This window comes from Patagioenas fasciata, chromosome 3, assembly GCF_037038585.1.
Source record: "Patagioenas fasciata isolate bPatFas1 chromosome 3, bPatFas1.hap1, whole genome shotgun sequence".
NCBI classification, from domain to species: domain Eukaryota; kingdom Metazoa; phylum Chordata; class Aves; order Columbiformes; family Columbidae; genus Patagioenas; species Patagioenas fasciata.
Window position 1 is genome coordinate 26,739,769 of NC_092522.1, and position 25,957 is coordinate 26,765,725.

The following is a 25,957-nucleotide window of genomic DNA, read 5'->3' on the forward strand; positions in this document are numbered from 1 at the left end:
ATGGAAGACGCCTTTGAGACACTGAAGGTTTTCCAGTTTGATTGACTGAGATGATGGCAGCAGCAGTTGGTACTGGGCTCTGGTGTCTATGGCAATGTGAGAGGAGAGAGCAGCAGTACAAACAGGTAGGAGGATTTGTCAGGTCCACCATTTACTGCTGGGCAGTAGCATCCCAGTGCTCTATGGTACCTACCAACAGGACACAGTTCAGAGGAATTCACTTTTTCTTGAACTTACAGGCAGCAAAAGAAAAAAGCAGAGTGGTCCTTTGGTACATTCTCTGGACCTGCCCAAGAGGCAAAATCCCAGCAGTCCAGCAGTGCAAGGACATAACCCTGGTACCAAAAATGCTTCAATCTTGATCCAGGCTTCCGAGAAAGAACTGGCAGTAGATCTGATGCCAGACACACTGCACTAACAGGGCACAATAAGAGATACTAAAACCAGAGAACTAAGAGGAATATTCTGCTTCCATGGTTTGTCAAACTTTCATAATATTTGCATGCACTGTACATTTTTGTAATTTAGTAGTAGAAATACAACCAAACTCTTAACTCTAGATGTGTGATAGTGGTGTTACATTTTTATTTGACGTGGTTCTATGCAATAGCTATTCAATTCCTTATTGTCTTGATCTAATTCAAATAAAACTATTTTATCTCCTTTGAAGAAGACAATGAACAATTAGCTCCAAAGAAATTCTGCTTCTCTATCAGGAAGCTGTGAATCTTTTTTTTTTTTTTTTCCTTCAAATGAAACAGGAAATTAATTTTAAGCTTTCAAATTTGGGTTATAGCTGAAGTAATTTTTTCATCAAATCTAGCAGTGCCTCTCTTTTCACTCCAGGAACAAAGGAAGAAGCATAGTGGTTTTCTATAGCAAAACAACTGCAGCAAGCAGCCATTATTTAGTTCATAATGAGTGTATACTAAAATCAAATTGTTATTTACAAAAACAAAGACAGATTACTTAATATATCTGGTCAGATTACCTTTATGGCAGTGTTTTTTGGTATAAGAAAGTTATTTTGGGTGCATTATTACAAATATATTCTACAGTAATAATCTAAATGTATACTTTTCCAATAAACTATCAATCTCTTTTATCCTAACATCAGTAAATCTAAGAATTCTCTGGCTGTTTTCATTTAACCCCTGTCAGAGATAATATTAGGTGGTAAAGAAAAGCATACTCTAGTTCTTGTAGGAAAAGAGATCTCTTCTGCAGTAAATTCCGGAACTTCTTAATTATACACAGACTTATTATCTGTATCCCCAGTGTTATAAAGTAGCAGAACTTCATTAGAAAAATTAAGATGGAAAAATGAAGGCGCTACTTTGTAAATTTCCAGTGGAAATTAGCTGGAAGAAGCAGAGGAATACTGGATCAAAAGAGGGTAATCATGCTTAACTGTGCCCTAGAGCACCCGCATGTATAATACGATTTGCACAGTAACTACCTCTCCTATTACTGCTTGTTTGGAGTATTCTGTGTTAATGGGGTTAGCTAATTTAGTATTTTAACTTAAAAAGACTCTGCTGATTAATAAATGTTGCACACTGTGGTAGTAATTAAAATAAATGGAAGAGTTACAAATAGAAGTTGAATTGTTAAGAAAACATTATCTGAAAATGTATGATAATCCCTGTTTATCATAATACAATAACAGTCCGGAAAATATGCAAATTACTGAAGTTGCAAAGCATGTGAAAAACTAAGTATAATTTGAAAAAAGTTTTCAGATGTGTTGCATTTGTCTGACATAAAATGTAGCAACTGTTTTCACTGCAGCTAAGTCAGAAATACAGTAAAAGATCTTATAAATGTAGAAATAAATATTTTTTTAAATCTTAACTCTTATCAAAGTGACTTGCTTTTAAATTTTATTGCCACTGAAAACATTGCTGCTCCCCAAGTACACAGCTTATTTAGACCATTAACTTCTCTGTAAGTATACCTTTCATCACAGTGCTGTGCAGCATGGAAGCACTTGAGCTGGTTCTAAAGGAAAGCATTATCTTGCTGAGAAACAAGCCCATGAGGAGCTTGGTGCTGCAATGTCTGCACAGCACGCGAGAGGCAGGGTGTGCAAACATTGCACGCTGCTGCGCACAAGTGAACCAGTGTGCTCAGGACTAGCAGATCTCCAGTACAGTGTGGAGCACGGACGCAGCCAGAAACTCAGATGCCTTGCCTGTTGTCACACCAGAAGACTACAATAAATCAGGAAACCTCAGCCTTACACTATTGCTGCTTTAACCCTATTCTATCAACGAATTACAATTCATTCTGATGTATGTTGACTTTATAAAGATGTTTAAGAGCATACTTTGAAGCACAAGGCATATCACGTGAGACATTTCAGCAAAGTTAATGAAAATAATTTACATTTTTGTTCTATAGAAAATGGGCCAGCACGCAGCTGCATGCAACTGAGTAAAGAACTTTTCATGCTTACTGATCTAAATCTGTTGGATCCAGCAGTCAGTGTCTCAAACTAGACACTGGTTTATTAAGCGGCCATCCCAAAGGAGTTCAATTGTCATTCCTATGCAAGCTGAGGGGCAAATCACTTCATTTGTACGAAAAATAGCACAATAAGGCAGTAACAGCTTCAATTACATGAGAAAAAGGAATCGTTTTTATTAGGCTAGATTATCCAGTTGCTCCATCATTACAAAATAGGAAATTACAGCCGTTGCTTTAAGTAAGCACAACGTTTTCTCTTGCTTTAATTTGTACTGGTTCCTCCTGCCTCAAACTCTCTGACAACTTTTTGAATTATTTCTGTGTTTTAATCAGAAGCAAAGACTTTCTCAGAGCCTGAAACACTTAGAGAGAACACATTAACATTTTTAAGAACCCTGATAATCAGAGGCGAGTGGGAATTCTGAATGTTGTTGGAAACTACAGGTATACTGACAATTTTTTTAAGAGATATCGCACAATACTCACTCTGGAAATACACACATCAAGGATTCAGTTTATCATTTTACGCAAACACCAGCTTTCTCGACAAATACCACACATTTCTGCTGTTCATTCTCTCCATATTTTTTGAAAATAGAAGAATAATCAGCACAGGAAGCACTACCAGGAAGAAATACAGTCCCAAAGTACACAATTACATAGAAAGAGAGAGAAATTTGTCAATTCATAATAGACACTGCTGAGAAAAGACTACTGTAGAACCAGAGTAACCCTTTGCTGACTCCTCCCTGGAGAACAGCATCCCACACCGCAGCTGCAGCATTACTGGTGAGCGTTAGTCCTGATGATGACCTGCAACTCTGTCATCACCTTTTCAAGGTTACAGATGTGATCCTTGCACAGTTGGTTGAATATGAAGAATAAACGGAATGATCACAGCCTGAAAATGTATAATACACTATGCATTTAACGTGCATAAAGCTGAGAATCATTGGTGTTAAGACATTGCTTCTGTGCGTTAAGTATGGCACTAAATACTTCCTTACCCATAATGTAAATAAAGACCCCTGATCAACTAATATCTGTCAAAGTTGGAGACTCCAAATTTAAACTTTTCATGACCAAAGCTTCACAATTCAATCACTGAAGAGAGTCAGTGAAATATGCATTACAAGATCTGACCTTCATAAAAATGTTGACACAGTAAAGTCTGGAAAAACCTCATCAAATAAAGACTGGGCAATATAGTCACACCCATAAACGCAGGATATCATCTGTCCTCACATGGAATGTATCCATCAAAACTTATTCACTGAAAAGAACATTTTAAATGTGAGGTAGAATATTAACTATTACCTAGTAGAGTTTTTGTCTGGTTGGTTTATTTTTTTGTTTGTATATTTGTTTGTGGTTTGTTTTGGTTTTTAATTTCACTGGCAGAAGCTAGAAACAAAGATGTTTAAAAAGGCTCAGATTTAACCTGAGATGTGAAAGTTACGTTGCTTCCCTCTCACTTCAATAAATGAAAAAATACAGAGAAGAATGTAAAACTGAAATACATTTTTACTTCTAGCTTACCTCAGTGATGTTTTTGGCATGAAAGAAATAAAGAGCACTCTATCTCATTTTTGTCACCAAATATAAAAACTAACATTCCCTGCAAGTGGAAAAGTAGCCAAACTAAGAGATTTTTTTACTTTCAAGACTGGTTTTGAGTAGAATTTCCATTTAAAGTCACTGTTAAATCAGGGAAAATGTGAGGAAAATAATCCAACAATAAAAACATAAAAGCCGAATCATGTAAATGCAATTGATTCTGGTATTCTTAAGTCACAGTCCAGAAGATGACACAGATCCAAGATGGCAAAACATCATGTTCCAGTGAATTAGTGGATCACAGGCTGCTCATGAGGAAGAGTGATTCCTTTCTGTCCTGAATTCTGGTACTAAAGTGTTGGAGGATTGCCAAGAACAGTGAATTCAAGGGAAAAGTTGACAAAACATCTTCTTTTTTTTCTAGTTAACTATGAAGCCAGAGAGGGTGACCTATCAGTCTTTTATTATCATTGAGCAAAATGTACTATAAGGACAAGAAAATAATTGGAAATATTTTGGCAATAGCCTTAAATCTGTTGCGATAGATTCTGTCTGTATTTGGGATAGAATGGAAAAGAACTGGCCTGTCTGACACTATTACAGATGCTATGACTTAGGAAACCCAACTGCCTCAAAGATGATTACAGTTTTTGCATCATGTTCTAACATGTGCAACATATGCTCCTTTCCCTTCCAAGTGAGCTTTGGTGGTCTACTGGGAGAGAAAGCAAGTCTCATTGGCATGCAACACCATTTTTTCCTCCCATAGTCTGTAAAATCCCTGAATACTAAGACTGAAACAGTATTTTTTTCCTTGGCAAGGTACATGTGGCAAAACAGTATTTGCATTTGTTTTCTCGTTTCCGATTAAACCCATCTGTTGCATCACATATTATTACAAGTTCTTCTATAGATTCATAGATATGGATGGCACATGTCACACAATTACAAGATAGGGTCTCTGCCCTGAACCATTTATAATCTAAGGACACAGAATTTAGAAGTGTGTACATAGAATGTTTGCTCGTAAGCTGTCAGCTTTGACATTTTGTTTTGTCAGGCATGAAAGGTTTCTCAAAGCAACGGAATAAAGAAAACATTCCCATAACAATATAAGAAAAAACAAAGAACTTACTCATTGTCATGTACACGGTTTCGCCATTCCTCCATTTTCGTTTCCTCTCTGGCCTTCTCTAGTGGTGAATTGATTGATGCTGCCACTCGCAAGGTTGGTTCCAAAGGCTTGTAGCGCTGCTGCAATACTTCAGCAGTATCGCGGAAAGGCCCCTGAAAGGTATAGGGTAATGTGTTCTATTGTGGGGTTACAGTTCTTTTCTTTGCTTCTTTTATTCATGACACATCAGCATTGAAAGAGGACACAAAATGTCTGGGAAGTGTAGCACGACCTTTCTTCCAAAATAATTAAAGCAGTTCATTTGGAGAGAGAGTTACAGACAACACAAAGGTTGATAACATGCTGCAAAGCTCCAAAGAGATTATGAGAAATGTGCACTCTGGATTTATTTAGCTAGTAATAAATATTTATTATTTAAAACAATATATTGTTAAAACTGATTAGGAAAAGTTAATTTTTCCTTAAAAAAAAAATATAGCTTGAATAAAATCTGATACTCAAGTATTAACTGTATCTAGATTCTGCTTAAGCAGTAAGCTTAAGTCTTTTCATTTTCCTGGGATAAATAATGTTTTACCTTAAAGAACACACTCTTTTCAATTTAACTTTAAAGCTACTTGGAAGGGAACTTAATGCATGACTTAAGATAGAATTATTCTAACGCAATTCTAAGTAATGACTTCAATAACATAAGTGTATAGTCCATTTTCGAAAAGTCTAATTCCACATTAATTGCACAATTCTTAAAAAAAAAAAGCTCATAATTCTTTTACAAGCCTCACTCGATATGCACATATTTATTTTTTTTTTCCTGATCATACCAACATCTACCTTTTAACAACAGAGATAAATAGCAGCAGGAAGTCCTTCCCTGTGTTGTCAAAGTGACAAATCCTATGTCTTGTTTTAAGTACTAACCAGTAAGAACTTACCTGGCATATAATGAATGCAGTATTACGCTCAGGACAGATTAGTGGCAACTCTGGATTTAGAAGTGTTGCTAATTATTTTTTATTTTATTTTCATCTTTGTTGATCCTGCAATGAACTCGTGAAATCTCCTGAAACTATGAACAAAGAACCCTAATAACAGCCTTTATTCTTAAAGATATCCTTCTTTAAATAGGTTATCACTAACAAGTCACAGCTGGAGTTACCGCAAGCACTGAGTGAAGACTGTGGGGCTAATAAAAAGAAATGATTCACGCCTCATTTATGTTCACTTATGTTTTACATTAATAGAAACCAATAATAGGAACCAGTTACCATAAAAGTCATGGACCGTAAATAACACAAATGGCAAATAAGTATCATCTAGTACTTTTCACAGCTGGACAGGAGGATTGCTATATTTGAAAGTAGTTAATGGATTTTTACAGGAACTTTACTTTTTAAAGGCACAGCATCATGATGTGGAGATATCTTTAAAGGTCCTAGCAAGCAAGTGAACATAGCATTTACATTTCTTGCAGATATTTTCTTGCTTCTACTTTCAAAGTTTGCATAAAATAATACATTCATTTAATATGACCACAATAAGTCTTTAAAAACAGAATGAAAAGCATCATTGCCTGTGAAAGAATAATCAATACTAGAATAGGTCATTAAAACCAAAAAGCAATGTTCTAGGAAAACATCATCTGATGATCAAGTTATAAAAAAGTTGAAAAATGATAATAAAAAATGAATGGTCTGTATTGCAAGATATTTGCATGAAGTTTATGTAAGGAGCAAAGAAGAAAGAAATACACTATTGTCAAATAATATCAAGATAAATATGTTTGCTTTTATAAAATAGTCTTTCGGAATATTGTATTTCTTCTTCATTGTAAAATATTGACTCACCAGGGTAAGGACCAAGTCAGATATGCAAGCAGGGATTTTTTGCCTTCTCTAATTTCTAAGATCTTCTAAGACTTTCTCAATCCATAGTTCGAATGAAATTAAAAGTCCAACTAGTAGTGGAAGGAGGGGAGGAAGAATGTAACTAAATAAAGATCTCTCAAAGTAGGTGGTGTGATCACTAACAAAAGTGGGCTATATATGTTAGTGTATTAAGATAATTCTAAACATTCCCCACAGCTTTTTCCGTTTCTCTGGATCATGTATTTGAAGAAACTTACTTAGCAATAAGCACCTAAGGAATATATCTAAGATGACAAGACTTTTAAAAAATCCATTTCCCTTTTTGCATTTTACAAGATGAACTTTAGATTTGTGGAATCTGTGGTAGAACGGTGCTTACAAATGTTTAGAAACTGGAAGTGCCTGCAACCAGTTCAGGCGTCCTGCCTCAAAACGAAAATTTCCTCATGAGATCAGGCTAGGAAAGGCAGAGAGGGAGTCAACCAACAACTTTCACCCCGAAAGCAACTCAGACATCTCTCTGTTTTCTGTTTGGAATTTGTACTGAGTAGCATAAATCTTCTCAGTACTGACTGGGCTGCAAAGCAAAGGTTAGCAGATAGGCATTCTTACTACTTTACCATAAAATCAGAAACTTATGATAAAAATTATGATGTACATGAAATCATATGTACTTCACTGCCTCCACTGCAGAACAGCTAACAGCACGCAAAAACCCCTGAAATGGTAATGTGCTTTCTGTTATTAATGCCTTTTAATGAACAGATGACTAATTTTAGCATTAACTGTGTTTCCATCAAACTGTAATTCTAGTTAACTCAGTAATAAAAATGATAGATTTAACTGATGTATAAGCGTCAGTAAAACCTTTCTTTTAAATACACTATCTCACACACACAGAGCTTACCTATAAAATACTAAATACCCACTTCCCTAAGAGAAAGCCAATAGACAGTTAATTTTCGTTCTTTTAAACATATATAATCGACATTCTCATATAAAATATCCAACTTGGCGAGCAATACAAATTTTAGGTACCTGAAAGAACAGTGAAGTAATAAGTGACTCACAGTGGGCCAGACAGATATTAGAAAAAGAAGATTGGGGCCAAAAAGTGTTACCACAGAGAACAGGGACTCAAGTGTATCTAGTAATTAAATTCCTTATTGTCACACCATACGACTTTCAGGATGATGGTTTCTGATGGGTTTTCATTTCCAGCTGTTTCATCAGCTCAAACCAGTGTCCTTTTCTTAGATGCACAACCCTAAATTGTCAAAGTGTTGTGCAGGGATTTAGCCGTGTGACTCCCATTAACATCAATAAGAGTCATGCAGCTAAATCCACGTGCTCTGCTTTGAAAATTTACCCCACAGTCTACATCCCAGGGTGCTGAAAGGATTAAAGTATTATATAGTAAATTCCCTCTTTGAGGTGCAGAAAATAAACAGAACTCTTCTGGTTTGTTCTAAAAGGCTATCTGTGCATGGCTGCTGTGCGTGCATCTGAACTTAGAAAGGTCTATAAAATACTTCAGGATCCAGTAAAACAGTTTTGTAAGAGCAGCTTAACAACAGAAAACCTCTGAGTTCTCTGTTTAAAAAACATGATTTCTGTACCATGTCCACTGGGTAAAATCTGCCCCTCTACCCTGAGAGACAGTGCATTCAGTCACATCCCACTGAAGGACTGTCATAGCCCCTTTGGTCCCAGATGGTAAAGCTATAATGTCGTATTTATCTCAACTCCAAACTCCCTGATCACCCAAACTGTTTATTGGTTCACGCTTTGTCTTGATTCTGGTAGGAGTCAACAAGTTCACTCGATGAGGAAGCTCAAGCAGTCAAGGTGAGGAGAACATAAGGAGGGAAGGACAGAGCTGGAGAACAGCCCTGAAGCTGATTCTTACTGTTTTAAGCCGTGGACCTCTGTGTGGCTCATCTCCTCCAGAGGCATTTTGGCAGGCCTGCATCTCCTTTTCGTGATCTAACCCAATTGCCTCTGCCTTCATGTCCCACCACCAATTCAGACTCATCCTGCCATGGACAAGTGAGTCGTGACATAAAGGGGACAAAATAGCCTCTTCTGTGTTGGTTAGCCAGTACATCCATGGCTGTCCCCACTGAAGAACAATGTGGATGCAATTAATAAACCACAGGTTTTTATTATTAATATTATTATTTGTGGCAGATGGCATGCATACACATCATTTGAATCCAGCAATTTTTCAGACTTAAGACTGTGTACAGATCACTTCTACCAAGGGTTTTAATAACACAGTAAAAATCAACGTGTTGAGCTCGAGATGTACAATACCAATAAAGATCTACTATACATTTCTTATTGTTCATTATTGTTAAATTTCTGCTGCTAAATCAGTGAAAGTTACTGAGAAGAACTCTTTTAGAAGCATTGTTTTTCTAAATAAAATACGGAATAAACAATATAAATACAGGACAGAGTATAAAATAAATGTAAGACGTTCTGAAGACATTGTGGTAAATCAAAGTCAAACTGGTACTGAAAGTGTATGTGTGAACTAAGCAGAGGGTTCAGTAGAATGGGCAAACTGCAAAATTCTTCAGAATAGAAGGAAAGACAGAATACTTCTACCCCAAAAGCAATCGGATCAGACACTTACTGGCAAAAGCTACATGTCATTGTATTGTCATCAAGCGAGGAACACAAAGGTCTCAAAAGTCTATCTGCTGTGTATATTGGGCATATTCTCAGCAGGTTTTGATAATAAGGTGGCAAAACTTGTTTTGCCATCTTGTGGGAGTTTCGCTCTCACGCATTTTTTCAGAGATCTCCATTACCTTATAGAAGAGGAAAAAAGAGCTATCTGCAACAGATGTTGACATCAACTGAAATTAAAATTGAGATCATGACAGTTAAGAATGAGAGCTGGGCAGCTTGGTTGTGCTGCAGAACTAAATGTAGAAATTTTTGTAATTGAAGCTGACACACAGCTAGTGGATACAAAAGAGAAGGAACTACTCTGTACAGAGAGGATGTCACTTGGACTTCATGTGGAAAACAAAAGAGGAAAAAGTTTTCACAATTCAGTAATTTGTCTGATTACCTTTAATTTCTCTTACTTTTTATTGATTTAAAATTGGAAATTAAGAATTCTACCTCTATTGACTCATAATATTGATATTCGACTACATTACATCTTCCCTTTGAAATGTCAGAAATAATATTTTTTTTCCCAAAGGGCAAAAGTAAAGTTTAAAGAATCATATTTCCTTGCTTTTGTGTACCACCAAGATCTCTTTTCCTTTAAGACAAATCTGTTTCAAGGACTTTCTATTCTGAATGCAGGCACTAGATCTATATATTAAACCTAAATCCACAACTGGGAGTTTTGGACTCAATGATCCTTATGGATCCCTTACCAACTCCAGATATTCTGTGATAATCTGTGATAAAAGATAGGAACAAAAGCTATCTCAGAGTCACTGAAATATATTACCTGAGGTTTCTGTCTACCAATAGGTGGCAGAGGCTCTGCTGTGGAAAAAATCGGAGGCCTTCTACAGGTTGGCCAGTCATAGAGCTCTGAGGTGAAGGGACTCTTCATTTGCTGTCGTTTGTGACTCAATGGCTTTGACTTCCGTAGCAGCAGTTCCATTGGATCTGGGGATTTTCTGAATGGTGAATTGTATATGCCTGCAATCTGAGCAGAAGATGGGGTTATCTTTGACTTCAACTAACTTAAAACACATTATTGTGTTCATTCTGGAAATAAAACCTATTAAAAAAAAAAAAAAACAAAACTATATGATAAACAGTTTTACACAGTTTCATTTACTACTGATATGGGATAGATCTACAGTTTGAATGTATGTCAAGACATTGCATTACAGTTATAAAAGGGTTTAAACAGGATAATGTAATGTATAATCTGGATTTCAGCCCTTTAGATGTGTGTAACTTTCATTTTATGGAAGAAAAACCTCCTGTATCTCAAATCCATATTTTCTTTCAGTCACATTCAATCTTCTACCTTTCACAGCAGTAATCAGTGCAACATGCCAGTTTTGCCTTAAAAAATAATCGAAAGTATACAAATTTGCATCTAGTTTTAAAGGCAAACTGTTATGGTTGTTTTGAAATTTAAAGTTTAATTAAAATTCCAATCTAAATTCATATACACCATACAAAATTACCTATTATTTCCAAACACACACTCCAAGAGTAAAATAAATGCTTATGCAAAGGAACATAACTCTTGTCCCTTTAAACTCTCTGCAAGTTGACTCACAATGTGAACTAAAACAGTGGCAACTGTAGCATTTTTAAAAGTAAAACTGCATGATTAGTTAAGGGGAAATACAAGAAAACTTATGGAATAACAAAAAACAATAATTGCTTCTTTCCAACAAAATGTTCACATTGAATTCCTTTAACTATTCATATGTGTTTATTTTTTATAGTATAAACTTGTGAAAAACAAAAATTTACAATAAAAATTCGGAATTGTGAATTAAACTGACAGATTCACTCTTCACTGAATTTGATATTTCATTTTATCAGGATACATCACTAATTGCATCACTAGTGTGATCTAATATAACAATTACTAATATAAAGCATACACTGCAAATTCTGAACTAGTAATCTACATCATTAACAATCTGTGAATATTTGGCAAGTCAAAATTATGTGACAGACTGTTCCCAAATCATTCCTACAACTGTAGGGATTTTATCAGTTGCATATAAACAGTTCTCAAATAGACATATGTTAGTATACTGATTTAATTATGAACGGTTAAACATGAGAATTCCTATACCATATTGCACAAAGCCACTAAATCTCCTATAAAACAGATGATATATGCTTAAAATACACCTGGCAAAAATTAATTTAAAGATACTGAGTTACTTTAAGGATAATTTTATTTTCTATAACAATATACTTGGAGTATTCCTAAGACTTTTAAAGTAGATTTGCTTATTTAAAATATATTGTCCTTTGCTTTTATCATAATTTTAATTGCTAAGAAGTATTGAATAAAAATAGGAAAAGAAATTACCTTTGTGATGCAGGGAAAGTTAAGGAAAATAATAAATGTCTAAAATCTTGCATTTCTCCTTTGGAACACTACTGAGGACTCATGAGAAAACTAAGTAGAGCATCATCCTCCTCATAAAATATTAATCTCTTGGGGCTGAGAGGATTGTACACTCCCCAGTTAGCTCTTAGCATTTTTCATTAATATATGCTACTGGGGAGTTCTAATTTCTTGTGTCAAAACAGTTAACTAAGGCCCATATAAAACTTGGTGCTTTATGGTCAAAAATATTCAGAGATGGTTGCTTATTCTAAATAATGTTGGGCTATTCAAACCCTGTGAACTATTCTACTACATGTCTAAATGCGTAATGGGAAAGAAGACATGAATAGAAATAAGTGGTAGAAACATGTATGCCAAACAACCCATGTTTGGTGCTTCAGCCCCTCAGGATCCCAAAGTAAAATGGCAGGGATCCACACTTCAAATAGTCAGTAAGTAGAATCGCTGGAGTGAATGTGAAATTGCAGGTCTGTATGGACTGTAAAATCTAGCTGCTTTTCGAACATTTGGTTCTACAAGTCTGGTTCTTACATAAACATCTCATAAAGTTACAGATCCTCCTAATGCTGTTATTATTTTTGTAGTATTTCATACATTGTCCTATTGCAGTTTTCTTTTCAGCCCAGTACATTTTTGTTTGCAAACACTCTTTGACCTGTAAGTGCTACAAAACCACAAATTCCATATGTTGTCTCAGGCTTTATTGTACTGTTCCACATTGACTGCGTGCATTTACACTATATACTTGTCACACAAGTTCTCTCAAATTACGGTCAAGGTCTTCCATACAAATTAGATTCCATGTTGGAGATATACAAAGCAACTCCATGCCATGGTCATTCTGGTTCTTCACCCATTAGTCCTACCATGGTCATTGGTTCTGCCTATAGTCTGATCAATGAATTTTTGCCTTCATTCTGTAGATGACAGCAAAATAGAAAAGTGATTGCCTGTGACTACCGTTTCTCCATTTCACTGAAATGCTCCTTGTATTTTTACATCATCTTTGTCCACCCATTCCAATGCCACCTATCTTCAGCTGTTGTATCCTGCCTAATGTGGAGACCGCATCCTAGCCATGCCATGTGTTCCCTGCTAGTGGGAGAAACACACACGTATTTTATAGAAAACTACAATGTCACTGAGAATGTAAATGCTTTCAGAAGGAAAACATCTCTACGTGTACCATGAAGAATCAGGATGACCTAGAATAAACCGCTATCACATAATGACAACTCTCTGAAGGTGGTGGGCATGGATTTGTGGATCAGCAGCATATCCTGATCAGGTCTGCATCTACCCAAAATTTATACCCCTTTTTCAACCTTTTCTTTAAAAGAGAAAATAAATAAAAAACCTGAAGAGCAAACTGAGTAGGAAATATTAACAACAACAACAAAAATTCAATCTACAAAGCACAGGTTTGGTTTTTTTTGTTTCCCCTTAGGGTAGCGATGCTGGGTAGGAGGTGTTACAACATCTTAAATAATTTAGACATTTTTCCTCTGAAGAGTTACAGGCAAGAATAACCTTAAAGTGATGTGCTGTCTGGGCTCTGCTTTTGTCTGGCATTTCTTCTATTAGTAATACTTGAAGGAAATGTAAATGGCTCAATGAGTGTAATGGCTTTCTGAAACTTCATTTTGAAATCTCTACTGAGATAGCAAGTATATTCTACTTGGCATTTATTTGTTTCAATGTTTGGCAGTAGAAAAAAAATATAGTTTATAAAGAGTTCTAACACTGTGAGATGCTGCCGAATACTCCAAGGTACACAAATAGGACTGGATTTTAGGACTTCTAATGACAACAAACCAGCCCATAATAAATGTGGGAATCCTTTGATTCAGTGTCTTTAGAACTATTGTTGCCAAAAAGGTGTCCGAAGAAAGAACTACTTTTGCTGTTCTTTTTTTGACGTGTTGTCAGGTTAAACATACAGTTAGTGTACCAGCTATGAAAATGGATTTGAAGCTTCAGTGAGGCCAGTTGGACACTTTAAAAGTTGTTACTTCTTCTACACTCGAAACTCTCCAAGATCTGGGTCAAAATTTATTATGAAGTGCATTTTTAAATAATAATTTTTCAAGCAATCCTTGTTAATTACTGTATATTTTAATTATATGTGTTTAAGTATTCAAACAGACAGATAGCAGAGCAATCAGCAGACTTAGTATCTAGATAAAATTAATGCTAATTTATTCTAAATTCCCCAAGGTTTGTGGTAATGTTTTAGGCCTAGACTTAAAATTGGCAAAGTTTGGTAGAAGGGACAAGGGGATGAGTTTGATTCTACTTTCAACTTCAGACCAATCTCTGGTAAAATTTATTCCATTCACTTTTAAATATCTCTGCAAATCAGAGTCTTATTTTTGTAATTTCTTGCACAAGTGCTATGCACTGATGGATGCCTTGTTGTCTCTACCCTCTGCGAGGAGCTAGCAGCCTGCAGAAATCTAAGAATCTGAAGGATCGAAGTCTTTGGTATTTAATAAATTTGCATATCTTCTTGAGACGAGTACAATGTGTTAAAAGCATTACTTCATCTTTTCCTTACTTTAATACAATATTCTCTCAACTACGAAACCATTGTAGTTAATACTGCTTTTTCAGTGGCAGAAGGTTATTTGTTTGAAATACAATGTCATTGATTCCATTGATTCCAATATTTTCCCCACCTTTAGTCCATAAGAAAATGTGTTACTCTCCAAAATATTGTAAGTTACAAAAAGTATCTTTTGTCTGCAGGGAGAATGACACATTTTAGGTACCAGTGTTTTCACAACCAAGAAGGTCCTCTGTCAACACCAGCTTTCTGGGACTTTATTTCCAGGAACAATTTTCTAAAGTGACAAACACTATGGGGAAATCTGTGCTGTTAAAAAAACCTACAACTGAGTTATTTGCAGTACTGTCATGCTAACTTCCACCTCAGTAATACCAAAGAAATCTCAGGAGAGGACTCTGCTAATAGCTTCTTACTGACCTCCTTGCATCAGGCCCTTCTGGTGAATGGTGGCCCAGTGGTGAATATGGCAAATGAGGTGTGAAAGCACAGATTTTTTTTAATATTTTTTTTAAGGTTATGGTTTTGATTTGTAAGGGAAAATTTAAAAAAAAAAAAAAAAGGGAGAGAAATGAGTTATACAATAGATATATTTTTCCCCTAGAATTCTCTGCCTCAGACCTTCCATCATGGAAACCCAAGCATGACCTGGAATATTAATTGTGTCAGGTCAAGCATACTGGCAAATGTACCATTTGTTACCCAGTCATCCTTAGCATTACATTAATATTTTGAATCATTTTGCATTTCTAACACTCTATCATTCTCTATCCCTTAGTTTCCTCCCAATCATTTTCTTATCTTTATAATTAATGGTGGCATAAAATGAAAAAAAAATCATAAAACATATATTCACTTAATGAACAAGAGCAAAGAAAAAATTTGTTTTCTGTTTGGTTGGTGTTTTGGGTTTTGGTTTGGTTTGGTTTTTGTTTGTTTGCTTGTTTCTTTTTTTTCATATATTCTGCATTGCTTCCACCTGTAATTCTATATTTAGTCTATGCTGTAGAACATCCATTTTTGTCTTTTCCTGTTTATAATTTCTATATGTAGAAATGTAACTTTTTTTTTCCTGGAATACAATACATAAATTATTAAGGAGCTTGCCTCTTGAAAGTTAAACTATGAAGGAAGTGAGCAGCAAAAGAAATAGGAAGAAGGAAGCAAGAAAGGAAAGAAAGAGGTGCAGGTAGAAAAGATCGTCGATCTCAAGTGGTATAATAAAACGCAAACAGTTTTAAATGCTGCAAAGTCTACATATAAAATTCCAAACAAAATATTCCCTAATAGATACAGTGTAGTTACTGCACTGCAAATAATTACACACATGCAAAATTAAAAATCAATGAAATTGAGTTGAAGATGAAAGATAAACATAAAGTCAATAGAAAGTGTATCCTCATATATTTACGATATTTTTTATTCTAAGTTAGATAAACTATAATAAAGGCATGATCTGTTTTAATTACTTCTCCATATCAACTCTGAATTTCTGAATCAACATATATCATTATTATAAATGGGTTTTTCTAACAGTCATTTAATCTTGAAAAAAACAGCTTTGAGGGAGGAAGCCTTTGCAAATAATTGTCACAGTAAGAACCTAAATAAAGTCTTACTTTCTCATTCTGGTCTCTTAAGAAGGAATTAAATGAGAAGGAAAAGACTTCAACAAAATAGGGACTTAACTTGAAAATCCTTTTTTGCTCCATTGTAATTTGTAGAAAACCTAAGCAAGCTGAGAGGAGAGGCAAGAGATCTTTAAAAGCCATAAAAGTAAAAGCATGAAGGAGAGCTGTGAATGAAATATTTGCTAGAGATGGGATTGCTGAATCAACACTGACCAGTGCACTTCATCATAATTATCAGGACATACTACTGCCAGGGGATTTATAAAAATCCCACTCAGCAAATAATTGCCCTGCTGTTAGGAGATAGTCGGAGTGTTAACACACTGTCACAGTCCAGCGTTTAGTAAGATATTCAACATTCAATTACTCTTGCTGAGAACTAAAAGGAAACATGATCATTTCTCAACTACTGCAGTTATGCTTCCACATGAATTCCAGTGAACAATCTTGTTAATCCCCAGATATAGTTTCTCTAGGAGGTAAAAGAAATACCTTAAAACATTAACAATTCACAAGGAAAAAAAAAAAAAAAAAAAAAAAAGGTGTTTAAATGATGCTGCAACCATATCTGTAAAATAAAAGGATTTAAAAATTTCTAAATAACTGGTTTATTGCAGGCTACCAGAATATTTCATATACTGTGAAAATAAAAGGGTAGTATTTTCAATATTAAATTTATTGGGGAAAGTGGGGAAAGAGCCATCTATAAAAATTCCGTAAATACTGTTCTAGTAACAAGTATAGTAAAACTACGTCCATGAATTCAATTTTGAAACATCAAAATATTTAAGCATATTAGAACGTTTTCTACTAGGAGTAATCTGTGATTTTTAAACTAATATTAACACATTTTTACATTAACAATTAAGAAATATAGTGCAAACTTTATTCAGATATTGGAAAAATATCATAGCGTGGTTCAACACTGCAATTCAAGACAAAATTTCCATACTGTGGCTGACAATAGGAAAAATGTTGCCCAGCTTTATACATGTAGGTTCAGCTCTCACTGAGCTAATGCTAATCCTTTGGCCTGATCCTGTAATCCTTATAAAACTACACTCTCAGGAATTTCATCTAAATAAGAATTGGAGGACCTAGCGTGTTACTGTACCTAAGGTATTTTAGCTTTGTTTGAGATACTGCTTTTATGCAGAGACTGAAGAATTCATAAATGAGTGATGAGTAGTGTATATTCTTTCAAGTGGGATTAATTACCTGTCTTCTTCTTAATATATATTCTGTTTAAACAGTGTAATGGAAGCATTAATTATTGTTATTCTGCCTTCAGATTGTAAAGTCCTTTTCATCTGTGAAATATTTGCTTGATATCAAAATAAAAGTGCAATCATGTTTTAAATGTACATTTATAAGTAAACCAGACTGCAATTTTATGGCCTCTACGATGAGGTGTTAAGGAAACATTCAAGTCCAACATCCTGGCCACAGACCATAAAATCAACCTCTAAACTTGCACATGCACTAAGTTCAATTGCAAGAAAGAAAACTCCAATTGAGTCTCCAAACAGGTACCAACTGCTTGGGTATTTAGGTAGCAAAACAAAAGAGAAACAAACTCTCAGTTCAATGCGTGGATCATTGTGGCAAAATATCCAAAGCGCAGCAGCCCGGCAAATGCAGAGGCATCCCAAAAATGTCTCCAACCTTTCATTGATTCTCTCTCTGACCGAGGCTCATTCTGTCAAACCTAATTCTTACACAGGCACTTGATGACTTGACTAGATCAGGGATAATAACATGAATGGGTGAGCGATGGCACAGGAAACAACATTCTTATGATGAAGACACAAAGCAGAGACAGCGTTCAAAGTTCTACTGACTTCTCGTTTAACTTCTAACTGATTTCAAAACAAGTAGACAAATACATTTTAACTTTCTTAACAACTGTATTTTTAAAACAGGAATGAGAAATTCCACTAATCTTATCATTTTTTTCTTTAAGAAGTGCTGGAGTGAGTATGGGATCGCATAAAATTCTAGGAATTTCTGAAAACCAATCTGTTTCTACAACCACCCTATATAAATCGGAATTAAAGAGCTTAGTCTGAAGAACAATCTCTGATAGTGCTTTTATTCTTCCATGTCTCAATAACTGCATATGAACACACAGACAATATTTTCTTACTACACAGGGTTATTTCGAGGCTAAAATTCTTTATGCTTGTGAGACGTTTCCAGAGCTTTAAAACATTTATTTATATATGGCATATTATTTACATACTTAAAATTAGAATTCCATGTGCTATCATTGTCATAATGGAAAACATCAGCTTTGTAAGAAAAAATCACCTCAAAATTCACTCTTTTACTCACTGGATTGAGAAAAATCCTTGTAATTTTACCATTTAGTGTCTTTGAATTTGTAATACCAAGAGTTACTTACAACAACATACCAGAATATAGGAGAAGCTCTTCTTAACAGTTAGATAGATAAAAATGGAAATCATATGGTTATTTCCTTTGTTAACAAAAATATCGTTCAATTCTCAAAAAATGCATATATGCAACCAAACAATGTAACATTTCATTGCTTTTCATTGTTTCTCATGTGTTGCGTTGTGCTTACATGTGAATTTTCCCTCACAGACAGAGATTCTGACAGATTTATTAAACAATTTGCTGCAGTAAACCTATAGGATTAGACAATGACTAAAAACTCAAAGTGGTCATATGTTTAACAAAGCAGTCTTCAATGAGACCAATAAACAATGAGGTGGAGGTTTAATTGGAGGTCATAGTATTGTATACAGGAAAGAATAAAGAAGAGGGAACAGAGCCATGTTAGTCAGATTAGTAAATGTAGTCAGGAATGAGTAGAAAAGAGTGATGTAATAAGAAAAAAAATGAAAATATGAAGATTCTATTAAAAGGTTGTTAAAGCAGAAAAACTGGAAGCAAAGAAACATGCAAGATAAAAAAACAATAGATGGGGGAAGATATGCAGTTTTCATCACTTCTGTTACAGGACAGACATAATTCCCAAATTAACACTATATAATAGATACTAAACAAAAGCATTTAATATTGAATAAACTGTGCAAGTTAATAAAAGAGCTTTACCATTATACTATTCACTGCCTAGGAACTGAAAAAAAAAAATACAAAAAAACAAAAACCAAAAGAATTGGTGTGTACATCACTCATCTTGAAGTCTCATTAAAGCAAGGATACCATCAGCACCACTTCTTAATCAACAGGAAGGTTTGCTGTTGAGAAATGTACGGCATTTTATCTTCGTGACTTCTCCCATGCCATTACTAACCTCCCTCTTCTTAAGCACTTATCTCTTACTTAGCATGTACTTCTTCTGATATAATAGTTTCAAAAATTACCTGAGCAAGACCGTATATCACGTCAAGCTTGTATAAATACCAGCTGGACTACTACACATCAACCAAATTTATCCCAGTAACAATTTCAGGAATGTCAGTGGAGTTTCACTCTGTGATAGTGTATGTGAATGGGGCTCTGTGTGAGAGCTATTTAACTGATATTTGCAATACATTGTGATTTCTTTTTGCTATAGATTCTTTCATAAATGTGTTTATTACATCATACACAAAGACAACATTCAATATATAACTTACTCCTATCAGTTTTCTAACCCTGCAGCAATCCAATCCTTTTTCCACCCCAATTGACAGTAAAACACAAAATGTGGTCGTGTTTTTCTAAGATCTCAGCATGTACACTTTTGATAGATCACACAGCTTGTGCTTTAAACTCTGCCATTAATCCTACCCACAGGAGTTAAGCAAGAAGTTTGTTGTCTAGAAAAAATTCACACAAATAGAGATCATGCAATTCAGGTGCTGAGAAATAATGTTTTAAGTACAGGGAACCTTCTAGACAGTGGATTTTTAAATGATTAATCCCAGACGCTGAGATGTTAAGTGCTGTAATACATGGTAGATACAGAGATGCCACTATGCTATATTAATATACGCTTAGTATGAGTGACATGGCTAGTAACAAGACAGAAGCTCTGAAAAATATTGCCATGTCTACATGGATATGCCTTTAAACAACTAAGCTTGCATAGGATCAGTCACAAGGCAGCACTCAAACTTTACATCCTATCATTTGTTAAGCTCTTTCTAATGACATGGTTTTTTCAGTGTAAACTCTTTCTCACTTCTTTGCACAGGTATCAAGTTATCAAACAAACTGAAATTATTTTGTAGTAAGTAGCCTTTAGGAAAAATAAGAGTTTGCAATACTGTCACAGAACATGCTTAAAATTATTAAATTTGTCTTATTTTTAAGCTCATTCACTTACTGTCTTTAAAAAAATAGGACACAAATATTTTGTTTTCTGGGAAGTATGGCAAAGGGAGAAATTACTGATTTCTGTTGGAAGCACTTTCACTTACCACTTGTGCTAGATTGAGACGAATGAGAAAAGTGAATGGGAAGGAAGTACTTTTCACTGACACTGGGGAGAAATGCAACTGAAATGGGGCATAGCCAGTTATTTGTTGTAGGAGGCAGGTTATGGTGTCAGCAGATAGTACTTCCTCATCCTCTTCCCGCTGCTCCCTAACCTATGGAGTTACCCGTTTCCGGGCATGAAAATTACCATGCTTGCCATCTTAGTTTTGATTTTTATTGTACTTGCCCTCTCTAGGGAAACAAAGACGTCTTCTTAGAGAAAAAGAAAAGCTGACTGAAAAGGAGAGGAGCAAAATTAGAAAATCTATGGAAGTCGTAAACTTCCTCACTAAATGGTTTTGGCAGAGTGAGCACCAGATAGATTCTGGAGGTATACGTTGGCTTCCAGCACTTGCCTTCTTTTCACATCACCATGATACTGTGTTGAGTAGTAGAATTACAGTCCCAAGTGTTCCCAATATGAGTGATCCCAAAGGGCCAAAGCTGGACTCAGATTCTAGGAGAAGATTTTTGATAGTGTGTGCAAATCACTTAAAGGTCATTTTTGGAATCCAAATCGAGTGGAACTAAGTTCTAGACATAAACATTTCTCTTTGTTGGGGTTCAATGTCTTCCAGAACTACAAACATCTCAGTTACTAGCTGCTTTCAGTTTGCCTTACTTTGTAGTTCTTTTAGACAGAAACACTAAGCAACATTAATGGAGATTCCTTTCAAGTGAAATGAGATTGCGTGTGTAGTGCCCTATGAGGCACAAGAGTGGATGGTTTTACTATAGTGAATACCTGTGAATAGACCAGTACATCTGGCTTCCACTGTGGAAGTGAATACTCAAAGAAAGCTTTCTGATCAAACATACCTGTCACAAATATTGTAAGAAGGAAATGCTTTATATATTAATGCTATTTAAACATAGCTGCCAGCCTGCCTGAGAGCTAGGAAAGCTCACTCTCTCCTCTTTGATTTAAATGAGATTTTTTTTTATGGTACAAGCTTTGGAAAGTACTCAGAAATACCTGACTTCTTGGCAGAGAAGTGATGAGTGGATATTAAACACCCATGGATAGGGGGGGATGTTCAGTGATTGGGGCACCTACATTAAAAAAAAATTAACCATTTTAGTTCATCTTCAGAAAGTATGAGTACTTATAATGAATGATAATTTCATCCCCTGAATGTTTTAGAGACAGGATAATAAAATTACAACAGTAAAGAGTAAGGAAATAAAATGTAAAAGGTAAGAGCTAATTCATTCTTCATGCTAGTCCTTGGCCTTTCCTGAACAGACTCTGCCAATAGTAACAAATTATGTATAATCATTTTGTGATGTGGACTGTTCACTCGGGACTAAGCTCAAATGACCAAACTTGCAGCCTTGTCTCTTATACTGTGGATCTGATGATCAAAGGCCAGAGCTTTATCCACTGAGTCCTCACCTTTATAAGAATAAAACTGCCAGGTGTCCAGAGACAGAGTGGGTGTCAAACAGTGTCATTTTAGACCAATTATTTTTCAAGTTCTTACAGGACAGCACATTAGGTTAGAAGCATATTAATCAGTTGTGTCTTCTGAATATTCATTAGTCTGCTCCAGGAAAGATTTTGTGGGGGTTTTTCTTCCTTACTTAGAACATTTACACCTGATGGAAATACAGTAACTTCAATAGAATTAACTCCTGATTTTCAGTAGTATAAAGAGGGGATGCACACAGTCAGTGCTACGTTTAGGAATTGCCATTTCTATTGAAAGGAAAAATGTAATAAAAAATATTTTAGCATTTAATAGAATTTGAATTTAAAATTATTTACTCTATTAACTGACAAACATGAAATAATGACTGATAGAACTTATAAAAGAGATAGAGTTTTACAATAACTACAGAAAACCAAAATGAACCTGGTCTGAAAAGCAAAAGCTGAAACGTAACATTGGGGCATGTTTTTGCTACCTTTATACAAAAAAGCCCTAATCCAGAGTCCACAGAAAGTTGCTTATAGAGTAGGTTGTTGCACAGAAAAAGAATGAAAAAACTCAGTTCTCATTGCTAAAATTAGAACTTTTCACTGTTACTCACTTGATGCTAACATTTCCTTCCTGAGGACACTATTATTATTAAAGCTTTTTGTGGTTTTGTTTGTTTGTTTGTTTTTGTTTTTTAACTGTTTTCTACAGTGCTAAATCATTCAAGAGTTATTCTCTCACATGTTCATGTCTGCCTGAAAAGGGTTATCCCATCCAAGACTAAGTAGAAGTACTTCCTTATTTTATAGCACCAGTTATTATATCCCTGCAAGTAATCCTTTCCAATGCATCAGTTCAATGGGAATAATTAGAGGCAAATACCAAGCCACATTTCTAAACACATTACCCTTCACTCAACAGAGAGAGAGTGACACAACCAAGCAGTCACTGAAAAGTGGAGGAACTACTGCAATTCAAAAAGATAACTCACGTCTTGCTAGTGGCAGTGACTAAAAGATATGTCATAGATTTTGTAACTTGTACAACAAAGTTGTAACATTATTACTTAAACCTATTATATAGTACTTAAACAACAGACAACATGGGTCTGCATTCGAGCGTGATACCGAATCTTTGCATTTAGTCTGTTATACACCTGGTTCTAATTGTTATTGTAAGACAAAGAACAACTGCAAAATTTGTTGGAAGGCTGGAAATACCAGCGACAGGACTCATGCAACCACATATTCCAACAAATGTGGGCTCTTTTATATCCACCTCTACAAAGTGCCATCAATGTGTTCAGCGATTCTGTGTTCCACTGACTTTAAAAGCAGTTTGTCAGCACTTTGGAAAGTACGGCCCTTTCTACGAATGTCAACCTTGCTAGTATGACAAAGAGCAGAAGTAAAAACCTATTCAATTATTGTGAATTTTGTTAATACAGAAAGAGGAACCACAGGGCTATAGAAGGATCATCTACATAGATAAATGTGTTTATAATATAAAATCACATTTAATAAGTAGTTTATTTATTAAAGGTAGCTATCAAAAGAATCATCATCACTGTAGTGGAAATAGCATCCTATCATTATGGACTAGTAAGAAAAATTTGCCTTGATAAGAACTTACAACACAGTTCATTACAAAAAGGATAAAAATAATGAAAAAATATACATCTGCACTATTATTTCTATTGTGTTAACAAAGGTAAGGTTATGTTAAATATGTACTGCAATTTTTACCATGTTCATAATGAAGGCAGAATTTATCAGACTGTTAGGTAAAAACAGAGAAGGAAAACATTGTTATATAAATATATATAAATTTTAAAATCTGAAATATAGAGTTTTATGCTTAAAATGGAATTTAGTTTTGAAGTCCCACAGTTGCCACCTCGCAGATTATTTTTTTTTGCTATATTTTTCACTGCAATCTCTTGCACCAAGCAACCAGTAGGTGGAGCAGACAACATAATTCATCGTGTAATAAGAAGGGCACGGACTTGACTGTTGGTTTTTTTTCATAATTATGGGTATCATGTAAGAGAAATTTCCTTCAAACAAAAGAAGTTCATGTGTGTAAGACGTTACTTGACTAGTTATTGATACAACTGGCATATATAGCAAGTTGATTAAAAGCTCAGTACTTTATAATGAGGAAGTTTTAGAGTCCATGCTTAAAACGTAGCTGTTTTTTAGTAAAGCAAAGAACTATGTTTTGAAATTGGCAGGAGGAATAACATTGTACTTTCACAGAAAGTCAATAATTAGATTATTAATATACATTATTAATATGTTATTAAAAAAAGCAAATTAACATTACTACTGTTAGTAATTATTGATTATGCAAATACACTCACTTGTTTAACTTTCTTTTCTTTAAACTTCTTTGCTAGAATACTAATACTCTTTTATTCAAATGAACAACATAGTTCTTATGTGGATTAAAAAGTTTGTGCAAATGCAATGTATTTATACAAGTAGCAATGGGAAACAGTCATGTTTGGCTAAGTTTCTGCAGCAAAATACACTCAGTCAACTGTTTGCAAAAAAAATATAGGAAAATTGTAAATTATAGTATAATACCATACATTTTATATCACCCAATGATTTCCCTCAGTGTTAGTTTCCTCCCCCCAGCAAGGTGGAAAACTGCAGACAAACCAAGTTATACCTATATAATATTTTGTAGGCAGATCAAACTCCTTGTTCCTGAGTTTAAAGCATGCACATGCTTATTCTGCCCATATTTTGAGCTGACCAGAAGCTGTGTAACTGCATTAATTCTTGAGCTAATATACCGTGGCTCTCAACAGGGCTAATTAGTTTGGGTTCAGCCCCATGTTATAGCTCCAGATTGGCTTGGAAAGTAATCAAAGCAGGCTCACATCTGTCTGTATAAGACTATGTGTATATACCTGGTACCAGGAACAACAAATAATGCATACTAATTCAGAGTTTGATACCCATTTCTTCCTCATTTTTTTTTCCTCATAAAGGTAACAGTTTATGGAAGAAATAAATGCTTCAATAGCAAGTTAATTAATGAAAAAGACAAAACGTTGACTTCATCATAGACCATGCTATTATATACATGGTAGACATTCCTGTACATTCATGACACTAGCATGCTTAAGTATTACTTTTTGAAATGCAAATTAGCAATTAGGAATGGGCACAACTTTGTATATAATCTGTGGAATAAGACAAGCAAATTCTGCAATCGATAAAGGATTCACAGACTTCAAGGCCAGAAAGGATCACTGTATCATCTGCTGCATTATGCAATGTTACAATGTTTGATCATCTCCCTGTTTAACCTGTAACACACTTTTGAGATGAGTTTCTGGGCTTCAGCTTGTAGGTAATGGAGAATGGAACTGGACATGTCTTTCTTTACTAAAACTGAGAAGCAACAACTCCTTAGTTCCTTTCTGTCAATAAGGAAATACCCTTTCCTCACCCTTTTTGCCTGTAGTAAAACAAAAGGATTGAAAATTATAGGATCTATTTGAAACAATTATTACAAATTCAGATTTTGTAACGCTGTCCATGTAACCTGCCTGTACCTCTGCAGCCTTGATGCACAAGGTGACTCAGCTTCATCACTGCACCTTATTATGCATGGCATGAAAGAAAAGATCATAGCAAACTTTAGCAGATCATGTCTACAACTTATTGGGCTTTAGTTAATACATGACTCTACAATAAATCTAGCTCATCAACCTCTTTTTTTCATTTGCTATGCCCTCTACTTACAAACTATATATTTT

General features: G+C 34.9%; 1 protein-coding gene across 2 annotated transcripts in view; it reads right to left on the minus strand.

Moving 5' to 3' along the window:
• Positions 1–25,957, minus strand: part of SPATA17 (spermatogenesis associated 17) — a 93,707-nt gene that overhangs the window by 26,577 nt on the left and 41,173 nt on the right. For both annotated transcript variants that reach the window (XM_071805974.1, XM_065835014.2), the window contains 2 exons: positions 10,505–10,708; positions 5,162–5,313 (listed from right to left, as the gene is read on the minus strand). In XM_071805974.1, coding sequence (XP_071662075.1) covers positions 5,162–5,313; positions 10,505–10,708 — 356 coding nt within the window. The remainder of the gene's footprint in view (positions 1–5,161; positions 5,314–10,504; positions 10,709–25,957) is intronic.